The sequence below is a fragment of the Gordionus sp. m RMFG-2023 genome, chromosome 3 (assembly GCF_954871325.1).
Source record: "Gordionus sp. m RMFG-2023 chromosome 3, tfGorSpeb1-WG-v2, whole genome shotgun sequence".
In the NCBI taxonomy this organism is placed as follows: domain Eukaryota; kingdom Metazoa; phylum Nematomorpha; class Gordioida; order Chordodea; family Parachordodidae; genus Gordionus; species Gordionus sp. m RMFG-2023.
Window position 1 is genome coordinate 695519 of NC_088777.1, and position 24323 is coordinate 719841.

General features: G+C 28.4%; 1 protein-coding gene across 1 annotated transcript; it reads left to right on the top strand.

Annotated features, from left to right (window-relative positions):
- Positions 1-1237: 1237 nt before the first annotated feature.
- On the top strand, positions 1238-23687 carry LOC135927621 (thymidine phosphorylase-like). The gene is made up of 9 exons (XM_065463728.1): positions 1238-1467; positions 6348-7613; positions 17662-17867; positions 18982-19231; positions 20032-20150; positions 20948-21110; positions 21527-21760; positions 22107-22244; positions 23294-23687. Exons 1-9 carry the CDS (start codon positions 1407-1409, stop codon positions 23431-23433), a joined length of 2577 nt encoding a protein of 858 aa, XP_065319800.1. The 5' UTR covers positions 1238-1406; the 3' UTR covers positions 23434-23687.
- Positions 23688-24323: the final 636 nt, after the last annotated feature.

The window sequence follows — 24323 nt, forward strand, 5'->3', positions numbered from 1 at the left end:
GAAGTTAGTCGGTTTTTGAACATCGGTTCAAATCGAGTCATGGAACGATAATAACTTCAGGTACGTTTTCATTCTGGTTATGTATAGAGTTGTTAAAATACGTTACAAATTTTTTATATATGTATAATAAGAAAAATGGTCTAAAATTTGGTTTGAAATTTGTGCCGAGTATCATTAGCATTTTAACCTTTTATATTACCGTAGTTTTGCATATCAGTTAGTATAATGCATCATAGGATACACATTCTCACAATAGAAATCTGCCAGAAGGATTCTGCGGCAGACAGATTTCTAAGTGCTAGTTTAATCAAGAACCTTCCATTCATTCTAATTCTAATATTATCTAAAAGAGATCTTATTTTACTAATATTGGTACGATGGGTTTGCCTTGCTGCTAGTCGAGGCAGACAAATATTAAATTCATATAGCTCTGCCTTTGACTCAACTGTGACTTATTATTCATGAAAATTCCTCATCCACATCTGCCCTGATTTCACTAAGTTTTCCACACTAAGGATTTTCAGCTATTTCTCATAAAGCCTCAAATCAGATCAGTATTATTTTAACTTGAAATGTTTTACCTCCGTTTTTTTTTCAGCGGGAAAAAAAAAATTGCAAATGATTTGGCGGGAAATTTTTTAAATCGATATTTGAATTCATAAGAATAAAATTAGTAGCATCAGATGTGGGAATCGGCAAAATTTTGGGGAAATATATTAGTCGGAATCCAGATTTTCTGGCTTTGGGTGTTAGAGGGGGGGGAATTTATCCTCCTGACTCCCTCCGCCGCGCAGGCGCCTGACATTATTATATATATTCATTTCCCATCCCTCGACTTTGTGGTGTCATAATTAAGACTTTGTGGTGTCATAATTAATTATAATTTATAACGATTTGAAAGCACTCACTCACTCTTCCCGTGCAAATTTTTTTTATAAATTAACACATAAGAAGATGAAATATCATTATATATTCTCTTCTTTTAATTAACAATATTTATTATTTATTAAAATATTATTTATATAGTAAATCAGTTTTAAGTTTTAAAAAAACATATTTTATATTACTATATCTTTGAATTTTTGATAAATATTTTTTATTTTCTCTTTTTATAATTATCGATAATATTATCGAAAAATAAATAACAATAATAATAATAATATAAAATATTTAAAAAATTCAATTTTCCTTTCATAAACGTAATTTTTTAATGATTAAAAATATGAATTTATTTTAATAAATCTTTTATTTTCCCTTAAATATTTTATTATTTGATTTTTTTTTAAACTTAAATATATTGTTTTTCGGAGTATTTTTAAACTTTATAAAAATCAAAAATAAATATAAATCTTAGAAAGAAAATATAAAATACTATTTTATTCTCATCTCAATCATGTGATTTTCTGATGACGGAACCCTCGCAGGATTATGATCTCAAACAAGACCCCACTGAGGAAGTTATAGAAGGTTATAAAATTAAAAATGATCGAATTTTTATCTACTAGTGCCGTGTTAAACCGGCTCAAATAAACCGGCTCGCTCTGAGCCGGGTTTTAAAACCGGCTAACTCGATACTCTATAGAGATATGATTATTAAGCGAGCCCTAAGATTTTTGCTTCAAAGATGGGCACAAAGGCTTTGGAGGAACAGTGCTATTAACGAAATCTATAAGCCTAAACAATAATTTTTCTAGCTAAGATATTGAGTTAATAAGCCGTTTAACAAACACTAAATTTCTTACCCATATTAATTTGTTAGCGGATAAATTTTAACCGAGGGAATTAGTGTTTGTTTAAACGGCTTAACTCAATATCTTAGCTAGAAAAATTATTGTTTAATGCTCAGAGATTTCCCCTCTGCAAACAAAATCTTCAGGCTTGCGTAATATTATTTCTGAATGAAATATCGAGTTAGTAGTAATCAAATTTTGGAAAAAAATAGTATATAGGGTTTTTGTATAGCTCTAAAATTTTTACTGCACTATCTAATTAAATTTTTTTTATTTATATCAGGGCCCTCCTCAATACTTACTAGGTGGGGGGGGGGGGTGGGGGGTTGTTAGTATTTTGCTTCTTCGAAAAATTTCTAAGGTTTAACTACAAGACCCTCCTCTCAGGGTGGGGTATCATGCTATAAGTTCATTAGAATCGAATGTGGTGGGAGGGGTGTCTGATTGTATAAATCAATGGTATCACGATCATTTACGGTTCCTTTCCTTCCCTTATTTTTTTGAACAGTGGAAAAATATTTACTCGGTATTTTTTTTTTAAATATAATAAATTTAAAAATTACAAAAAACATATTTTATAATAAAAAGACAACAGGCTTAAATTTTGAAAATATTAAGATAACAGGTTATGAAGCTAAGTGTGCTGGCATACCTAGTGTTGTTAAACGGCTCGTTTTTGATCCGATTTTTATAAAAACGGCTAACTCAATATTTTCATCTAGAATAATATTAGGCGATCCCTGAAGATTTTGTCCGTAGAAGGAACAGAGGTTAGGACATCTATCAGCGGAATCTCGAAGCTTAGGCAATCATTTTCAGGCTAAAAATACTGAATCAGCCGTTTTTAAAAATGTGTTCAAAACGGGGCCGTCTAACAACACTTACTTTAAACATTTTCTAAAAAAATATCGACCTAACGTTCGTTTCAAAACCTTACGAATAAATTAATATTAAAATAAATTACCGTATTTCGACTTACTATAAACGTCTAACCCAATACATAGCCAAAAATATTATTGTGATCCTCGAGAATTACGTTAATAGATGTCCCAAACTTTTCTGCCCAACTATCAAAAACCTCTTCATACAATTACTTCGTTGTTACTCTATGGCCTTTTAGTTTTTAATAAAAGGGTTAAATGATCCATTATATTAGAGGTCCAATGAAGCGGTTTTTTAGCCAAAAAGCGCTCGCTGTTTTGAAATTTATTTAACCACCCCCCCCCCCCCCACTCACTTTACCCTCCCGCTAAATCTATAACTTAGGTTTAACCCGGACCGGTTTAGAAAAATTATTGGCCGGTTTTGACTCCCCCCCCATCAAACATATATAATATGCTGTATTATGAAAAATAAAACTATTTATTTTTAATAAATTTTTTAACTGAAAACACTCCTTCCCATTACTTTAAAAAAATTTTCAATCCGCCCGCTATCCGCCTCTTTGTTGAAAATATTTTTAAGAAAGCCCGATCCCATCGATTCAAAGTATCGGTAGGCGTGAGCGGACGCGGACGAAAAGGCCGCCCAATGCAGACCTCTACTATATGTGACCATAGTTTTTTTGGGCAAGAAATAGATGATTAAGAGGACCACTCCTCGATTCATTTGATATATTATATATATTGTTACTACATCTTTTCTAGGAATTATGATAAAATTTTTTTGTCAATTTTTAAAGCTAATTAAAGTTATGGTAAAGATGTTTTTATTTTCGCAATTAATTTTATAAAATATTTTTTATATATACAAAATAAAATTTAAAATATTTTTTTTTTAATCTCTCCCATATGCGAGAATATATTTTAAAACTAAGAAACAAACTTATATTTTTAAAAAGTGTCTCTTTAAACAAGCCTTTTAAATTTTACAAAAAAAATATTTGAATCGTTAATTTATTGAATTGGCACCTAATAAAATTATTTTTTGTGCCAATCCCAGCCCCGTATGGTTAATAAAATTAAGATTTTTTTTAGCCAAGCTATTCAATGAGCGACGAAATTTCTAAGTTTGCGTAATATATATATTTTTTGTTTTATAGCTAAAATATTGGGTTTTAGCTGTTTAAAAAAAAAAAATTGAGCCGTTAGCCGTACTACGTTCATAAGTCTTTCTTGAGATTATTTTAGGAACTTATGTATTCCATTACATTCGCCTAGCCTTCCTCTCTCTCGAAAAAAAATACTGATATCCTTTTTCAATTTTAGAAATTTTTTTTTGTTCGATAACCCTTCTATAAACTGCTCCATATATATAAAATAAGACAAACCCAACGATTTAGCAAATAAACAAGACACAAGTCTCTCAAATATCATTAATAGATGTCCAAACATTTCTAACTTCTATAAGCAAAATCTCCAGGGTTTTCCTGGTAATTCTTGGCTAAAAAAAAATAGGGTTAGCCGTTTTTAGAAATCGAGCCCTTTTAACAAAACTTATAATCCGTCCTGTAAATAATTCTGAACACTCCTATGTATTTATATGTATTATATGGTAAGGAGGAAAATAATGATACAATATCAATTGAACTCCTCAAAAAATTACACGGTATGCCATGCCAAATGAGGTGTGCACGAATCAGAGATCTCTAAATCCCGGTCTGTTTTGCCCCAAAAATTAATTGTGTTTTGATATCTGCATTTGCGCATTCATAAATTGGATTATATCATAAAGAACTTGTTTTGATGATTTCTTTTATGGAATTTACCAGAGTTGTTAAAAGATACTTACTAAATGGATATAGATACAGATATATCGTCTAAAATAATATTTAGATACAGATATTTTAATCAAAAATCTATACAGATACAGGTACAGGTACAGATACCACATTTCAACTCTTACTTATATCTTAATGTATATATTATATATATATTCATTCATAATATAATATATCACTTTTATTTGAAATGATAATAAAACTTTGTTATAAAAAAATTTTTTTTACTTATTTTATTTTTATATTTATTAATTAAAGTTAGACAAGCTCTTAAAAATATATAGAAATAAAGCATATGGTTTTTATTTTTATTTTCAAAATCAATATAATTAGTTTGAAATTTTTGAATAAAATTATATAGAAATTCTAAATCCCCAGGTTGGTCCGCTAAAATTTACGAAAATTGGAGATTTTCGAGACCTCACCTGCATTTTTTTTTAACTTTTAAGAACGGGTTAGACCGGTCGGTCTTTGCGGAATCTCTAGCACGAATACAATTTTGATTCATCATAATTCATGTGCGTTTTGTAATTCAATAAATAGAATTTAGCAGAGTTGTTAAAGGATCTAGATACAAGTATCTAGATCCTGTATCTAGATATAAAAATGTGGTATCTGTATCTAGATAGATTTTTGATTAAATAATCTGTATCTAGATATTATTTTAGACGTTGTATCTGTATCTAGATCCATTTAAAAAGTATCTTTTAACAACTCTGGAATTTAGTATTTATTTTTTTAAAAACTAAAACTTAAACAACAAATAATTAGGAAAAAAAACTCCAATAAGTATAATTTTTTTTTAAGTAATAAAAAAACACAACATATTTTCTTATTATATTAATTTTTTTATATAAGGAGCATAGACAAGACATAGATATCTCGTAAAAAGATGAAATTGTGAAATAAGAATGTTGATTGATTTTTAAATTTAAAAATTATTTACCATTTTAACATATAACTCCACCTTATAATTTTAATCATATTTATGCCTTAATCTAACATATAATCTTCTTAAAAATTTCTAAACTTTATAACCAGCCCCAGGAACTACTTAATATCTATTTTCGAAATCGTTTTTTTTTTCAAGATAATAAACCAAAGAATTTTACAAAATATATAAGCATATCATTTTTTTTCTTTCTTTCTAATTTTTTTTCCCCCTATTCGAGCACTTTTGAGTGGTAAAAACATGTATGTTTTTACAGTTAGAACGAAAATTAAGCCGATCCCCCTTTAAATCTACGATAATAATATTTGTATCTCTTTTGATATATTCGATACTTTTTTTTTGCTTCAACTTATATGATTCCTGTCAATATGTTCGCTCTTATTAGTCAGGGTGAATCGTTTTTAACTGAATTGGAAATAAATTATCCGGAAGACTTTGTTAGGGTTCTGATTGGGTAACGGTAAAGAATACGAGAGATTCGTATCTATTTTTTAAAAATTTTTAGACAAAAATAGCTGCAATTATTAGTAGGAAAGAAGGTAGCCAATCACACACTTTAAAATGATCACGTTATTTAGATATTGATTTAAAGAAAGATATTACTGGTTATAGCATAGTTAATAAATGTGTTATTTTTTCAACTTAAAAATTTAGGTAGACCGGAAATGCATGCCATCATGTTCGAAATACCCACACTACGTTTTTCGTGAACTTTTTTAAAACTTTATAATAATTTATATCAAATTTTTCCATAAATTATTCTGTATAAATTATTAAAGGTTCTAAGGTTTTACAGCGAAATTGTCTACGATTTATAAGATAGGCAATCCAAACATGATAGAATATATTTAACACATCGCCAGGAAAAATATATTGACGCTTACACCTATATATATAAATTTTTTTTTATTTATTAGTGATAAATATAAAATAAATATTTGTACAGTTAGATCATACCTAGAAAAACAAAGAAGTTCTATAGAACCTACGGAAGTCAACATAATAAATTTTGAAACCAATGATATGGCTTTAGGTGGGAATACAGAAAAACTAGAAGACGAAGCTCTCGGAGATAAATTTAGAGATAAATCGCGCGATAAAATTCACAAAACCTCCGCTCCAACAGAGTCGACCATTTCTAAAGGAGTAAATGTATCGCCGAACAAAATGAGTATCTTCGGTTCTAACAGGAAATCATCCCACCCTATGCCATCATATGCAACCCAAAATCATACCTCAGAAAAAGTTGGAGAGCCCTCGAGTGGTGGAATCGCTCATAGTCTATCTCTCCTGTCCAGAACATTTTCGAGGCACGGTTTAATTTCTAATAATAGCAACATACCTGTCATTGACATCGAAACGTCAACGTCCAGTGTCAATATTCCTGGCAAAAAAGGGGGGTCAACCTTAACTAAAAACTCTAACGATAGGTCGTCTTCGATCATAGAAGAATCCACAATGAATAAGAACAGTTCAAATATAAGCGGTGGTTCCACTGGGGGCTCAAGTCTCCCTAATCCTAATATTAGTTCAGCCCCGAAAAATTGGTTTCATAGGTTTAGTACCAGAGAATGTGATAGTAATACTGGCAGCAAACTCGGCAGCCAATCAGAAAGCGTTTCGAGCGGAGCCGGCGCCAATATGATAAATAATAGCTATTACACCCTGCCCGTTTCTAATTTGCCGGGAGGAGCCTTAGCCGGGAAGGAGAAGTTCAAAGCGAATTGGTTCAGCCACTACTTCTCCAACTACATAAACCATTTAACCTCTTCCGCGAGCCCCAACGTTCAAGGGAACAAGAAGAATTCCGACACAGAACAGAGCTCCAATTATTTTAACGGACAGTCGTCTCAGTATTCTTTCCCTTCGCCTCCGCTCGATAACAGTAACATGAGTGCCTCGCGAACGATAGATGAGGGCATATCCTTTTACGGCACCAAAAAAAATAGTCCCGTCAAAAGGTTATCTAAAATACCGCCGGATTCTCGGAAGAACGCTTCCTCGAATCAACAACAAGAGACCTCGGGCCCCGCGCCGGAACAAAATCTCAACGCGCTGTCCAAATCGGTGCGGCAAATGGTGAAGGACAAAAGGGACAACAATATAACGGACGGTTATGACGGTCAAAATTATTACAAGGAGTTGAGTCAAGCCGATTTGAACGCTTTTATCGAAGGCATCATTTGCGGGCACGTTCATCCTGGACAGATAGGTATTTATATTCATAATTTATATAAATTTTCATAAACTTTCTTTCTTTCTTTCTTTCTTTCTTTATTTCTTTCTTTCTTTCTTTCTTTCTTTCTTTCTTTCTTTCTTTCTTTCTTTCTTTCTTTCTTTCTTTCTTTCTTTACTATACGACAACTTTGATAACTTCTGGCTAAATTTAATTTTGAAATTCGATATAATTGGATGGATATTTTTTTTTTGTTTTGTAGGAGAATGAGCGGGGTTGATATTTGGCGGGGTTGATATTTGGCGGGGTTGATATTGGTCGACATTTAGCGGGATGGATGACAGCCTAAACTTTATGGAATTATTTTTTATATATTTTTAATAAAGAAATAGTTTGTTTCTTTAAAAGCGTTAACATATTAAATTTAAAAATTAAAATTAAACTTTTCTTTGTATAAAGTAATTATATTATATTAATTCTATTTTATTTTGTTGGTAATTTTTACAAAAATCATTGAATAACTATGGCTTATAATATTGTTTCGAATTTCGATAATGAGTAAGATATAATATTTTAAAAGTGTATTTTTTTATAATAATCCAAAATTTAAATTTTTTTATTATATTAAATAAATTGTGAAAAAAAATACATTATTATGATATAAAACCAAATTTCATTTTCCAAAGTTTTTTTTTGTTGACTATGGTTTGTTTTTATACCTAATACATTTACTAAGCGAACTCCTCCTAACTTCAAATTTTCAAAAATAGCTAAGTGTAAATGATTTCAAATGATTTATTTTATATTAATTTATTAGGATTAAAGGATTATAAGGGATAAAACTCACAAACATAATATTTATATTATAAGTCTTATTTTTTAAAATTAATCATATAAACTTTTAACCAATATTTATTTTTTGCCTTATATTATAAGGATCTAAATTTTGCTATATATATATATATATATCTATTAATAGTCATTCATTATTAGGTATATTCTAAGCAAACTCTGAAAATGAATGAGATTATTATTATACATTATTTATTTTAGTCTTTCTTCAAAAAATCTTATCTTTTATCAATTATTGGATTGGATCCTAAATTATTAAAATAACAAAAAAAGGAAAAATAACATTTAATATACACATTAGAGATCTGCAAAAGTGGGCTGAGCAAAACGGGTTTCGGGCCGGGTCGGGTCGGGCCGGTTTTTCTAAAAAAAATTCGGGTTCGGGCCGAGCCGGGCTTGACGGCCTGATGCAGATAACTTAACACACATTTACATTTTTATATTACTATAAATTTTTAAACGAAATTTTTTTTTTAATTTGAAAATTGAAAAATATTTCATATTTTTCATCGTAACCTAAATTAGTAATTATAAAGTTTTTTTTTTTTTTTGTAATATAAATTTCTGAGAATTCTCGAAAATCCCTGGGGAAAATCGAATTCATCAAAAAAGTCAATTAATATCGATGATTTCGAATTGAATTAGTTTTCCTTTTAAAATTTATTATTTTTTTTCCCCGATATTTTTTCTCTCTCCTTGTATCGGAATAATATCTGTCTTTTTTTTAGTGTGTCTTGTTTTTCTTAAATTTAAAAATGATATATGATATATGACAAAATATTTAATCAATCAAAAACGCAAAACCTAAAATTGATCCTCAAGAATTAACTAATCACTCCTTAGACGATTAACGACCCCGTTTTGACAGAATTTCATTATAGTTATGAATATCGAGAATAGTATTTAACGGTGCATCTTAAACATAGGAGCGTTTGGGTTTACGTTTTTTTAAATTCGCGTTTTTTGAAACGATGCGATGAAAACGCGTTCAATTTGTGCGTAACTATAAGCCGAAATATATAACTTTGACTATCTCTAATGTGGCTTTATTGTTTTTAGCCTAAAAATTAGAATTAAGTTTCTAAGTGGAGTCTCGACTTGAAGATTGATTCTAATATTTTTGGGCTGTTTTATAGTTGACCAAAATTAGGGATTTTTAACAACACAAAAACTGCATTTATATTTTGTCGCTTTGAAAAACGTTTTGCTTGAATAATGGCGTATAAAGTAAGATAATTTAAAGTTAATATTTTTTTTAAAAAAAATAAAAATTAATATATTCCTTGAAATTTTTTTGCGAAATATTTTTTTCTAATATTTTGAGTAAAAATATATCTAAATTATTGCTTTAAAAAAAATGTTTTTTTGGACAATATTTTTTGGTTTGGGGTTATTAGGCAAGAGTTGTGACAAATGTCCCTAAACACGGAATTCGATACTAACCCTTCTGATCACGTGTACGAAAGTAATTTCTACCCAATCATCTCTGGGAGTTGTTATCTCGCTTCCACTAGTGCGACCAATTAACAAACGGTTGTAAAATTTTTTTTTTTTTTTTAAAAAATAAACTAAAATATCTTATTATCTCTAAATTAAAAATAGGAAAAACAGAAATTATGTACATAGGTATGTATTTATTATAATATAAATTTCAGAAAATTTTTAATAAAAGTTTTACTTGAAGAAAAATAATCAATATTTGAATCTAATCTAATAATAATAATTATATTATAATTTAATTTAATTTTCTACTATATATAAAATTAAATCACACAACATAGCTATTTCTAAAAAAATATTCATTAAAAATTTTTTTAAAATGCTTTAAATATATAAAATTACGACCATAAATTAGATTTGATAAAATAAAAATTCTTTGAATAATTTAAATTCGTTAAATTTTAATTTTAACATTTATTATAAAAAGATTAAAAATAGAGCTAATAAAAACGATACATAATAAAAAAAGTAACGTAAAAATTATCGATACTGATACAGATACATTAAAAAAAAATTTTTTGGAAATCGATATATTTCAGTGAGGAAATTTTTTTATTAATCCCTTTTTAGTCATATATCATCATTTTTCTATCTTAAGGAAGTATGAAAGAAAGGAATTTTTAATCCCGGCCTTTTAGTTGCTAAATAAATTTAAAAAGGAAGTTGAAAATATAAGCATTGAAAAAAATGAATGGTTAAAAAAATCCAGAAAATTCGGTAAATTGGGAATATCTCATTGGTCCTTATATGCCAATTCATCGGTATGCGTACATTCCACTGTTCCAATTTGGCAGATTTAGTGTCTCATCTTAATGAAGGAGCCCTATCCCACAAGATTAAAAAATCCGATCGTCAAAAACCTTCACACTATCTATTTGTCTCGTTATTCGTTTCTAATGACATATTTTTAAACACATATTCCATGCTGCTGAAAGCGAGGCACCAATGGATCGAAATCCAAAATTATCCTTATATCCGATTAGATAAATTTTATTTTTTAAATCAAAATAAGCCAGTGTATTGATCACTATTTTGACTTTGTGGCCATGGCGACTTTCCCGTAATCCGTTGTTTGAAAAATCTGGAAAAATATTTCTTTGAGATACCCTTAGAATAATTTCTACCGTTTTTTTTAATACTATATACAAAACTTGGTGTTTTTCATTATTTTTTTTAATATTTCCACCAATAAATAATAAATTTTCATAAACAGATATCGAAATAAGACTTCTGACCGAAATTTTTAAAATATCAATCTGTTCCAATGAATATAATTCTGCCCTCAGTAAAGAAGAACCTTATTATCCGAGGAGAGAAGATCAATGGAATGATGCTTAAATTTAGCAATATACTTCTTAGATTTTTTCTTCTTCTTATTCCTCCGATAATACGATATTTAGAAATTTCCGCGGTTATCATAACGAGATTCGCAATATTCTCCGCGTCTCTCTTTTTCACGTTTACCATGGAGTCTACAATGGCTTCTCCCATTTTTACTTCGCATTTGAATTTTGGGGAGTGTTTCTCTAAAAATATATCTACCTAATAGTTCTTAAAAACCCTAAGTAGTTTTAAGAACTAGTGTCGTCGTTAAACTACCTATCATTAAGTCAACTAATAAAACCGCGTATCCATATTTTTATCCCAGAAATATTCTACTAATCAATCTTCGAGTTGGAGGCTCAGCTTAGAAGCTCAATTCAATTTTTTTTAGTCTTTAAAGCTTTCGTGAGATCATTTTTCCGGAAGTTAAGATTCCAAATACGAAAATCCCAACCCAAACGCTTTTTATTTTTGAAACTTTAAAAAACGATTTTACAAATTACCTCAATCAAAGTAACGTTTTTTTTCTTCTCGCCTATTTGGTAAAAATATAAAGTTTTAATAAATTGGTTATTTTACAAGTTTTTTTGGAAAAAACTGGATTTGTATACCTATTTTTTTCCCAAGGTAACATGTTTTATTAATATTTTATGGTCGCTTATTAATTTTTTATTTAACAAATGAATAAAGGAAAATAGAAAAAAACTAATTTTGATGTTATCATATAATTACCACTTTTTTTTCTCTCTCTCTCTATATATATAATATATAATAGTATATTTAATATAGTCATAATTATAATAGTCTGTAAATAAACTTAACAATCTAAGTTATAACGAAAACAATTAATGATAAGATTTCTCGAGAAATATTTATAATTAAAATAAAGGTATATAATTATCATTAGAATCAGAAATTATGTTAAGCAAAATGATAATTAATAATCCATTTAGGTTGATGTGATTAATCACAATCTGCCTTTTATTTCCTGCATATTTACTCCTTGGACATTAGACGCCCACATTTTATAAAAAAAATTCTTATTGGTGTCGTTGAACGCTACTCTCACTGCGTTCACGCCTTACGCTAAGTTTTTCTAAAAATATAATGCGCTGCCGCTATTCGCTAATCTTCGAAAGAAAGTAATGCTCTAACGTATAAGAAGCTATGCAATCGCTATGGCTACAAATACTTCTAGTATAAAACTTATATGTTTGTAAAGATGGAGTTTGGTCCCTTTTAAATATTTGATTACAATATCTAATGTGAGAATTTGATTGATTAAAATTATTATCTATATTTTAATATTACGATATACAAACTTCTTTAAAAATAAAATTTTATAATTTTTTTTAATATTAAAATATAGAACAAATTTTAATCAAAATAAATATTAAAAAAATAAGTTATCGATTTTAATAAAATGTATCGTTTAAAAAAAAAAAAATATTTGAAAAATGTAGGAAAAGAAATATTAAATATATTTAAGTTATATATATAAAAAAATAAATGCATTATTTATATATTCTTTGTTTGGGAAGAGTAGTCAGAGTTAACAACACTGTATTTAAGTTATATAATCTTGTTCGGGAAGAGCAAAAGAGTATCAAAACTAATTTGATTGGTATAATTAAAAAAAAATAGCGCCTTATAAAAAAATTATTTTATTTTTATAAATATATTTTTTAAAACGTTTAAAATTATATTTTTGAAAATCCGTAATTTAAAGTTAAAATAATTGTTTATTAATTTTAACAATAAAAATATTCTTATGAAATATATTTATAACTACGTAAAAAAAATGTATTATTTTATTATAAAACTATTTTATGTACTACTCTTCAAAAACATGACATTGACTTGATTAAGAAGATGAGAATAGCGGAGAGCATTTTATTAAAACTCAAGGAAATTAGAGCTAATGTTGATGAAGAATTTCATATTTTATATGTTATTGTTGAGTCAAAAGCAGAGCTATACGTGTTTAATATTTGCCCCCCTCGACTTGCAGCAAGCAAGCTCATCGTCAAAACATTAATATAGGATCAGTAAAAGAGTATTATAAAACAAATGTCCCCTCTCTTAGATATATGTATAACCCAAATAAATGAATGGTTTTTAATTCATCATGCAGCATTTACAAATCCGCAGATATTACTTCCACAAAAGCCTTTCCAAACCTTTTTCATATGGTGATAGAAATAAAATAAATATTTGTTAGATTTTTATCATGAAGATGTTAAAACATCTTATGATGCCTTATTAGCTGAATAACTATGATTAAAATAATTAACTATGGTTTACAGTCCCCAAAAAAATCCTATGGATGCTTTGCATTATTCCAAACACATTTTAGATTATATTCCCCAATGTATTAAAATGGTTATATATATCAGCAACTCTTCCCATTAATAAACTAATGAGAGAACATTTAAGAAGAATAACAGAGCCTTGCAGAGATACCATTTGCAGGACACGGCCCAGATTTTTTTTTTTTAAATTTTTTCGGCCTGGCTTTTTTTGAAAATAAAATTTTCAGGCCCGGCCCGAATTTTTTAAAAATAAATTATATTTATTTTTGATTTTTATAGCTAAGTGGCGATTTCAAGTATTTGGTTTTAAAATATACAGCTGGGTATGTTTAAAAAAATTAAAATACGGTCCAGCTCGGGGTACGGGCCTGCAAGTCTGTGAAAAAATATACTTATGAAATGCAACATCTGAAAGTAAAATAGATTGAATGATTTGGATCTTTTGAATATTCGTAGGCATTTAACGCCGAGCAAGGATAGATAATTAATAATTGAAAAATTAGCTCAAAACATACAAAAAAATAACCCTAAGAAACTTTTTTGTGTATTATACTTTACATTTCCAACATTAAAATTTTTTTTATACTTTATACACTTTAAAAAAGCTCAAAAAAAATTCAAAATTTCATATTTGGATCATTTAAATGATTCATATCGTGGGTTATTGTTCACTTTATCTTATTTTGTAATTCACATTTATTTTAGTTTTCTCCAATGCCGGTTTATATATATAATTTTTTTTGTAATTCACGTTAGTTAAAAATTGTGTATTAGAAAAAGTTATTAGTCCTAATAAATTTATGCTTAGTATTTTTAATTAATAATATTTCCTTAAAAAAAATCATTAACCCCCCCCCCCCCCCAGACAAAATTCCCGCGTACTCGCCTGAATTTTACTAGATCTAGAACTAGTGACTCCTGGAGAATAAAACAAAATGTAACTTAACAAGTAATTTTTTTTTTAAAAACTATTTTTTTCCCTTTATAAGATATTTAAATTTTATATACACTTGACAAGGAAAGCATAAATTTTGGCCTTAGAGGAAAAAAAAGCCTTACTTTAAAAAAAAAACTAAAGTGTCATAACTTTGTAGGTTGGAATGATCAAATCATATATTTCCCTACATGTTATTTGATTTTAAATATTTGTTTAATTTAGTATTTGGTTGAAGAAGGGAGAGACTCAATTGAAGTTTCATACAATTTTTCTGAAACCTTTAGCGTTTTGGTTGAATCATTAGTTCCTCAAGCCATTTTTTATTAAAAGCTAAATATTAGAAATTTATTAATAAATGGGGGTTTGATTTTTTTTTTAAAATCTAATTTATTATGAAATAAATGCCATAATCAATGTGATATTAATATTTATATAATAATTTTTAAAATATTTATAAAAAACCGGGACTTGTATCCCATTAGCATCAATTATAGATATTATTTTTTCTGCTAAATAAATAGAGGGTTTGACGTTAATGATATTCAAAAAAAAACTGTTTTATACCCATATTATCCCATTATACTATATAAAAAACTTAAAATAATATGTTAAAATTATGTATGGTACAATTGATATATGATCAATTTTTAAAATAAGATCGAAAATTTTATTTGTATATATTATATATATATATTATACAATATTACATATTCCATATTGTTATTGGGCCTTTTCCAAATTGTTAAATAATCTAAATGCTAATTCTCATATTTAAATAAAATGTATTTTTGTTTAATAAATGGTTTAAAAAAGGAAAGAAAGAAAGGAAGATGAATAAATTTACCCTTTAGAAATTTAAAAATTAAACTAACCGGTTATAACGAAAATTTTCGATGTTTTCTGACTAAGCGAGCCAGCTAACCTAGTCAGTTCATGCGGCTCCTTGGACCGGTTTGAATTGGAGGAGTTTTTTACCGCTAACCACTCGAGTTGCAAGCGGTAAGAACTCTGCCTTTTTAACAACACTAGCCATAAATATCTGTTTCCCCATTAAAAACCAAGCCTAAGAGAATTTACACGTTAAATTTAAACAATTATTTAAATGAAAAAATTAACAGTCGAAACATTTCGATCGCCTAACACGCATCCAATTATACGTAAAAATTTTTAGGCGGAAAAATAAATGTTCAAATTCGGTTAAACACCCATAAAATCCAAATATTATGTAATTAAACATCTAATCCCTTTCTATACGTTTTTTTTCTTAATATAATCATTGAACTTAGGGTATTATTTCGTTACCATGATTTATCTTGAATTTAGAGTATCTAAGTAAAATTAGCAACGAAATGAGAAGTCGAAAATTTGATTAGGACTTATTTCGAAGGCGATGTAACGTGGAATTAGTTTTGTTAAACGGATTACTTCCCAGAAAAAAAAATATGATCTTAAGCCTCTGGATTTTGCTAAATATACGTTTTAGAAACCTTTGATCCTTCTATGAGCAAAGTCTTCAGGGATTGCGGTAGTATTTTTTCTGGATTGAAATATTCTCAAAAACGAGCCGTTTTTAAGCAACACTACTTTTTGGAATGAATATAACTTGTTCGTTTTACTTTTACATCATTTGCAATTTAACATTTTTCCCGCGTATATCAATTTAATGGTATTTTCGCCGCTAAATTTTTTAAAAAGAAAGAAAAAGTTTAAACAAAAATTCAAAAATTGACAAAATAAGACGTAAAGTGACAAATGATTGGTTAATTGCTTTTTTTTAAAAAAACCTATTTTTGATGATTCGACCTTCCAATTCTTTCTTAATAGTTTGTGTCCGAAAACTTTTAATTTTGAAAAGAAATGAAAATGACAAAAAAAAAAGAAACCTTTGTTCAGTTTTCACCTTCTTTTTTACAACGAAAATTTTTTTTTTTTAAAAAAATCTATATTTATATATATATATATATATATAATGATTTATATATTTCCTGTTATAAAAGTTTTCTATTGGCATTTGGTTGTATAAAAACTTAACTTCTTACCATGAAATAATAAAATCAATAACATAACATTATAATATATATATATATATATATGTATGTTGTATGGGGATTCGGAATCTCTTGATTTAAAATCCTATACAGAGGGCCATTATTCCATTTAACAGGAAATGTATTGTAGCATGTGTAGAGAAGTTACCCTATGAATTTCAGCCAATTTTTCCACGAACTTTAGAAAAGTACTTCTAATTTATATAGTAATTTTTATATGGATTTTTCGTTCAAAATATTTTTTTTTTTTTAAAAAAAATACTCTATGGCCTGAAATTGGCTGAATATATATAGGGTAAATACTCTGTAAATGCTAGAATACATTTATGGTTAAATCGGGTATTTAAATTTTTTAAATGACCCTCTCGGTTAAAGGATTATTATTTTCTAGTGTTGTTTTGAATGGTTTGCAAGACCTGAGATTTTGTTGATTAGAAGTGTCCCAAACCATTCTGGCCATCTACGAGCAAAATATTCTAGGTATTGGATGACAATTTTTCTCGATTCTAATACTGAGTTAGCCGTTTTTAAAAAAATCGGCTAAAAACCAGCCGTTTAAACAACACTAATTGTAACTTCAAAAAAGAGAAGAAAAAAAAATACTATTATAAAAAATATATAATATATTTCCATAAATTATCACTTTTTTAAACTTTATAATATCCAAATCTGATTTTAACTTTACTATATGGTTAACGGGCTAGGCACGATTTTGGGCAAGAGTGGTGCTGTCGCTTATTTTCTTTCTTTCTTTCTTTCTTTCTTTCTTTCTTTCTTTCTTTCTTTCTTTCTTTCTTTCTTTCTTTCTTTCTTTCTTTCTTTCTTTCTTTCTTTCTTTCTTTTCCGTGAGAATGTGTTTAAACTCAGAAATATATACATTCCTTTTCTATTATAATAAAATGTAAACCAATAATTATTTTTGTCACAAAAAATTATAAAATAGAAAGGGATGGATGAGGAAAAGGTTATTAATCCCCTTTGAAAAAAAAACGTTTTTTTTTTCAAACACATATTTTTTTTTCGCGTGTTAAATTAAACAGAAATGATAAAAAAAAAATTTTACGTATATTTTTTATAATTTTTTTTGGGGGAAAAAAACATAAAAAACACAGGAGCTTTATTGATGGCGATGCGTATTAACGGTCTCAATTACAACGAGACGTCGGCTCTCACTAAAGCCATGTTGAAAGGGTGCAACGAATTTAAATGGCCGGATGAGTGGAGAAATTTGATAGTGGACAAAGTTAGCACTATGGGAGGACTGGGAGACAAAGTGACCCTCATCTTGGTGCCGGCTCTATCAGCTTGCGGATTGAAAGTAATTTTATTTTATTATTTTTAAAGGTCGGTCATAAAAAAAACGATGATAAAATGTCAAAAAAAAATGGGGGAAAACATGTCCAAAACATTTTTTTTTCTCTCTTTCCTTCCTTCCTTCCCTTCTTTCCTTCCTCCCTCCCTTCCTTCCTTCCTGTCTTTCTTGATTATTTTGAAAATAGGAAATCATCTTATTAGAAGTTTTCTTTAAAACTATTTTTTAAGTTTATATTTCGTAAAAATTTTTCCTTATTTTTCAAGTTTTTGGATGATATAAACCTTATAAATATAAATTTGATTTTATATTTGTTAAATTTTGTTTGAGCTCATTAAAAATATATTGTTACTTACATTAACAAAAAAAACAATTTCTGGTTTTTTTTAAAACAACAATTTATACATAAATATTGTTACATTAACTTAAGTATATAAGTAATGTGATAAGTTGAAATTTAAAAATGTGATTATTGCATATAAAAATTCTCTTTGTTTTCAATTCAAGCTAAAACCAAAAAAAAATCTAATTAACTATTATCAAATAGGTTTTTATTTTTAATTAAACTTTTTTTTTTCTACTCCCTTTATCATATTACATATTAAATACCATTATATAAATTAATAATTAAAAACACAAAAATCCTTTTTTAATACTTTTATTATAAATAGGCGGTATTACGTTAGCCTAAACCTTAAAAAAAATGTAAAAGAGGTATTCGCGATTCGGATCATGTTTTGTATACGAATAACACAATCCGAAATTACTATTCGTTTTGGGGTTTAAAATTTAATCGAATATTACTTGACGAATCAAATAACGATTTTATTATTATTGCTATATTCTGGCACGTGCCGGATGTTCAAGGCTATTGGATGGATTTTTAATCATTTAATTTTATTGGTTATTTTTAAGTCACTCTTTGATTGGCAGGATTACACTTTAAAAAAAAATACAATTCTGACCTTTACCTGTCTTTTTTTTTTTAAGAAAAAGGAAACACTTTTTTTCTCCTCCTAAAATGTCAATTACCCCTCGGTTACGAGACAGTGATTAGATTCTTTTTTGTGGGCTCTGATGAACACTTAATATATATATATAAACTGGGGAAATTTTATAGGTACCAAAAATCACGAGACCTAATTTCGAAAGTCTAATCGGCCTCTACAGCATCAACAATACGATCAAGAAGTTGGAGTCCATTCCCGGATTTTGTGTTAATTGTGGATCCTTCAAGAGGATCGTGGAAATTCTGGATTTGGTCGGGTGCTGCATATTCACTCCCAACGAACCTTTCATTGTCTCCGGGCCTATTCTAGACGTTTTTAAAGACATCACCGCCACCAACGATAGCATACCGCTAATGGCGGGTAATCAACGAATTTATTTGATGATTATAACGTAAGAAAATGGAAGTGGAATATAATACTAATATGTATTATATAGAGAGACTAAGGTAATCGCAAATTGACCTTTTTTTTATGCAAGGGTCCTTTTTTATACTTATCATTTTTCCAATAACATATTATAATAATAATACATAGACTGACGTTGCATTCATAATATAATAATGATTTGAAAAGCATCACTGAATGCAAATCAGCCGGACCCGCCATCTTGGTAACCCATACGGTAATTAATCTCATGTTTAAAAAAAAAACTACCATTGAATTGATAACTTGCTTCTTCCTTATTACCTCGATGATTCAGGCAAATTCTTTAATACAGTTTGCGTCAGACATGGCCTCGCGTTTAGAGTTTACGATAATGATTTAGGTATAAATCAAAATGGCATCCCCAGCTGTTTTTCATTAATGTAGTACACTTTTAATGAATGCAGTCGTCAGTCTAGGAATCATGTCATCGCATTTTTCACGTGCATTTTAATATGAATCCATATCGATTTAATATTTTTCCTCTAGACAGATTATATACTCTTCGTGTGTACGGTTTTTTTTCCATTGTATTTCTCATATTAAAATGTTATATTCCAACAAATTGTAATAACCTTCCCTCTTTCTATTGGAGGGCAATTTTTAAATGTTTTATACCAATTAAATAAGGGGACATGATTCTAGGATGGGTAAATCATATTAATAATTAAATGGTAAAAATTATCAAATTGTAATTTCATGTTGATCTAATTATGTCATTGCTTTCCGTTATTTAGCTACCCTCATGTCGGAGAAAAAAGCGGAAAATATATCCGCCTTGGTAATGGACGTTAAATATGGTCGCGGGTCTCCGTGCAAAAACAAAGAACAAGCCCTGGAATTTTCTCGCACTTGCGTAATTTCTTTTTTTTTAAATAAAAGAATTATATTATAAATAGTATAAAAATCTCATCGTTAATTTAAAGTGTAGCGTATTATGAAACGAGGGACGCCATTGATTATAAATGGCGAATCTTACTCTATAATTACTCCCAAAGTGAATCAGATTTTTGATCGATCTTTGAAATAAAATCTTTATGGGGGGGGGGGGTCCTTAATATTATGGTTCGATTTAAAATTATCGTTTTAAATGGGATAAAAAGATTATACAATTGTAGCTCATGCGTTATACAGCTCTATTGGAACTATAATCTTTTTTTGTAGCTATAACTGTAATCTCTAAGTAAATTATTCTAATAAAGCAGCTTAAATTATTTTGATACATAACATAGATCGTCGTTTTACATTAAAACTATTAAAACTAGCTTCTTTATTAGTTGTAGATAATATTTTTAAATCATGATATGTTCAATAAAAGATTCAAATCATCGATATTGATATTCGATAGAAATCAATAATTCTAATTCTAATGTGACATTAATCGATGATTAAAATATGAGCAAGTCTAAAGCAGTATGAGTATGAAGGATAACCAAACGCGCAAATAAAAAATATTTAGCTATATCTAAATCTTGCTGCTTTCTTTTTGAAATAGTTTTTTTTATATATATATAGCATAAGTTCAGTTACTTGTAACTGTAAACTAGGCTATATTTAAAGTAGCTGCTATACATTTTATAAGTAGCGATGCCCATCCAATCATATCTTAAAAATTTTATATTATCTTTCATTCAATATTTATCGTTTTGTCAGGTTAAATTGGGCAACGAATTAGGTATCAAAACGAGAGCCCTCTTAACTAAGATGGGCAGACCCTTGGGGAAGTGTATAGGAGACGCGCTAGAAGTTGGCGAAGCCATTAGCACTCTAAGAGGGCAAGGTCCTGAAGATTTAAATAACCTGGCCTGTGAATTAGGTTTAATTCAAAAAAAAACACAATTTATTTTTATTATATTTCATATAAGAACATTTTGCTCAACCCTAAAAAGCAGTACAGATATATTTAAAACTCGCAGTTCATGAACATATATAATGATGCACAAATTTGTTACGAAAACATAAAATAATTTAGTTTTTATACGTGGATTTAAAAAAAAAAGAAGTATTTAAACAAATATTCAGAGTTATTAAAGGATCTAGATACAAGTATCTAGATATAAAAATGTGGTATCTTTATCTAGATAGATTTTTGATTAAATTATCTGTATCTAGATATTATTTTAGACGATGTATCTGTTTCTAGATCCATTTAAAAAGTATCTTTTAACAACACTGCAAATATTTAATATGGTTGGAAAAAAAAAATGCGTATTTAAAAACAAAAATAATTAGGCGGAAACCTATTAGTCGCCACCGGATTGTGCAATTCCGCGGTTGAAGGTTCCCATAGAATGCGGGCTTCCTTGATAGACGGAACGGCACTGCTCAAATTTAAAGAAATGCTAATGATTCAAGGAGTCGACGAAAATTTGGTCAATAAATTGACAGACCCCGAGATAGATTGCTACAAAATGCTGAGATACAACAAGCTACCTTTTATAACTAGTCTTCAGGTCTCAGATTCGGGTGATACAGCTTATTTATTTCGATACAGTATCCGATACAATTACATTACATATATAAATTTAATTTGGTTTTTAATTTTCAATTACTTAAAAAAATAAATTTTAAAATTAGGAAACTTTTCATTTTGTGTTTTTTATCATATACACATAAAAAAAAAGGTGAAAATTTATAATTAAATTTTATTATTACAGGAAAATTAACTTTTTACATTAATTTAAACGGCAATGTGTAAAAACGTATCATAATTTAATTAACACATAAAAAGATCCATTAGGCCACAGTAAATCGAATGTATTAATATCATTAAAAAGGTCAAAATTTACGAATTTTTTTTTATCGATTTAAGGCTACATCAAAGATATGGATGGTTGTTCGTTAGCTTCCGTTTATAGCGATATAACATTCAATAACAATGTGAAGGGAAGCGTTATTCATGGACTGGGAATTCAAATATTGGTTGATATTGGAGAGTATATTAATTCTGGTAAAGGAAAAAAGATAAATATAATAGATAAGTTTATTCGGGTTTGCAGGCCTTTTTTTGTTTGAAATTTAAAATTGTCACAATTATCGGCGATTAGTCTTTGCAGTGGTCCGGTCGGATTGACCGACGGGACGGTCCTGTCCAACAACACGGTTCGGTTTGGCCCGACCGAAGACCGATTAAAAAAGATAAAAGTTAATGTACGCGGAGCACGTAAAACACGATTATTTTATGCCTAACACTATATTAATATCTCATTTCATCGTTTATCTTTTAACGTTTCATTTCATTTCATTCATCAATTAATTTATATTTAGGTGAGATTGAATCTATTAGGTATTATATTTTTATTTCTTGGAAAATTGAAAGATGTGATAATATTATTGATAGAATAGCTGATTGATTTAGAGAATTTGGTGGGAAGGGAATGAATATGGGATTTCTAATTCTGGCCAAAATAGGAACGGACTATCTGCCACAGCTGACCACATCAGTCTAGCATGTGGACGGATCTTTTCTAAAGTTAGTGATAAAATGACCAAACGAAATAGAATGAATCAAAAATGGTTCAATCTTCTTTTAATGACACATTTGAATGATGGATTAAAAAAAAATGGAATAATTTTTGATTTTTTAGATACAATTAAAATACTGCTAATTTAAACATGATAAAACTTTTAGAGCTTAATTAAAAAAAACATATTTTAGATGTGATCAGAAGAGACTGAACCGACAATTTTACGGTCTAGTCACACGTGACTTAACAGTCCATCGGTATAAGCACCGGACCGAATCGACTATCCCTTGGTTTGGTCTCACCTGATTTTAAAGTCCATCGGTCCAATCTCATTTTAGAAAAAGTACCGGGGCGGGACTGGGCCAACTTTTTTTTAACGCATCATCTTACGTTTTATTAGCGTTTATACCATATAAATATTAAATAAATTAAAACTTCTTAACGTGATAATGGTGTTCTAATATGAATTAAAGCAGTATAATTATACAATGTATATATATCATATTTATAATAATTTATCTTAAAACGTAAGGTGATTCATGGATAAAAGTATATCACGATACGATATCGCTCTCGCCTGTTCACATGGATAGGTTGTCGAATAGCATAACTCTATCCCCAAATAAACCAGATTTAACCAATTACAAAATCATCACGGATTTGATATGCTAAATCACCACTGTGTAACCATTTAAACACGTCATTTAATAAAATATTATATCAATCATAAACATTTATTTTTCGAATCCCTTTCATAGATTAAATATAACGTGAGTTACTCGATAATTGTTTATTCTTTATTATATTCAATCGAATAGTATCGGGATACTTTTTTAAAAAATCATTATAATATTTTGCATACAATATTGATAAATTTATCTGAATTGTCTTCCTACATATATTTTATTTTCAGTGAAACGCAGCTAGTCCAATTTATGTATTTTATACATTTTAAATTAACATCATCAATTAAACTTAAACGTATCAAATCAATCTCTCATTACTCACAATAATCCCTAGAACCTCATACAAAAAATGATATATTTTTTTTTGAAAATGTAAATATTATATAAAATTTCGTATTCGCTAAAACATATTTCAAAAAAAAACAAACCACACCTCATCAAGTTTCAAATTTGAATTTGATTTTAAACCGGGAAATTTTTCAATGTTCTTGCAAAAAAGTGCGTCTAACATAAATTTAATATTATTTCAGGAATATCTAAACCGGCTAATTTTTTTTTATTCTCGAGTTTGATTCGAGATCAGAACTAAATTTTAAGCTAAGTAAGCTTCAAAACGGGTATACAGCAAAAAAAGAGTTTGATTCAGAAAATCCATTTTCAAAATAGGGTTCAGGTTTTGTCTTAAATAAATCAGGGAAATATCTTTAAGAATGACCTAGTGCCTTTTAAGTTATGGAGTAGTCCAACGGGAATAATTTATTAATTTATTGGGCATCACGATTGGTTTACTAACAACGTCATTCTTATCTAGATAAATTTGCCCAAAAAATTATACCCTACAATTTTGTCAATATTTACGTCAAAAATGTATCGCGA

Bases quoted from the DNA above. Each gene is read 5' to 3' on its own strand.
- LOC135927621 (XM_065463728.1), top strand. From the start codon at position 1,407: ATGACGGAACCCTCGCAGGATTATGATCTCAAACAAGACCCCACTGAG. The intron at 7,614-17,661 runs GTATTTATATTC...TAAAAAACACAG, and splicing joins CGTTCATCCTGGACAGATAG to GAGCTTTATTGATGGCGATG. The intron at 19,232-20,031 runs GTAATCAACGAA...TCCGTTATTTAG, and splicing joins TAGCATACCGCTAATGGCGG to CTACCCTCATGTCGGAGAAA.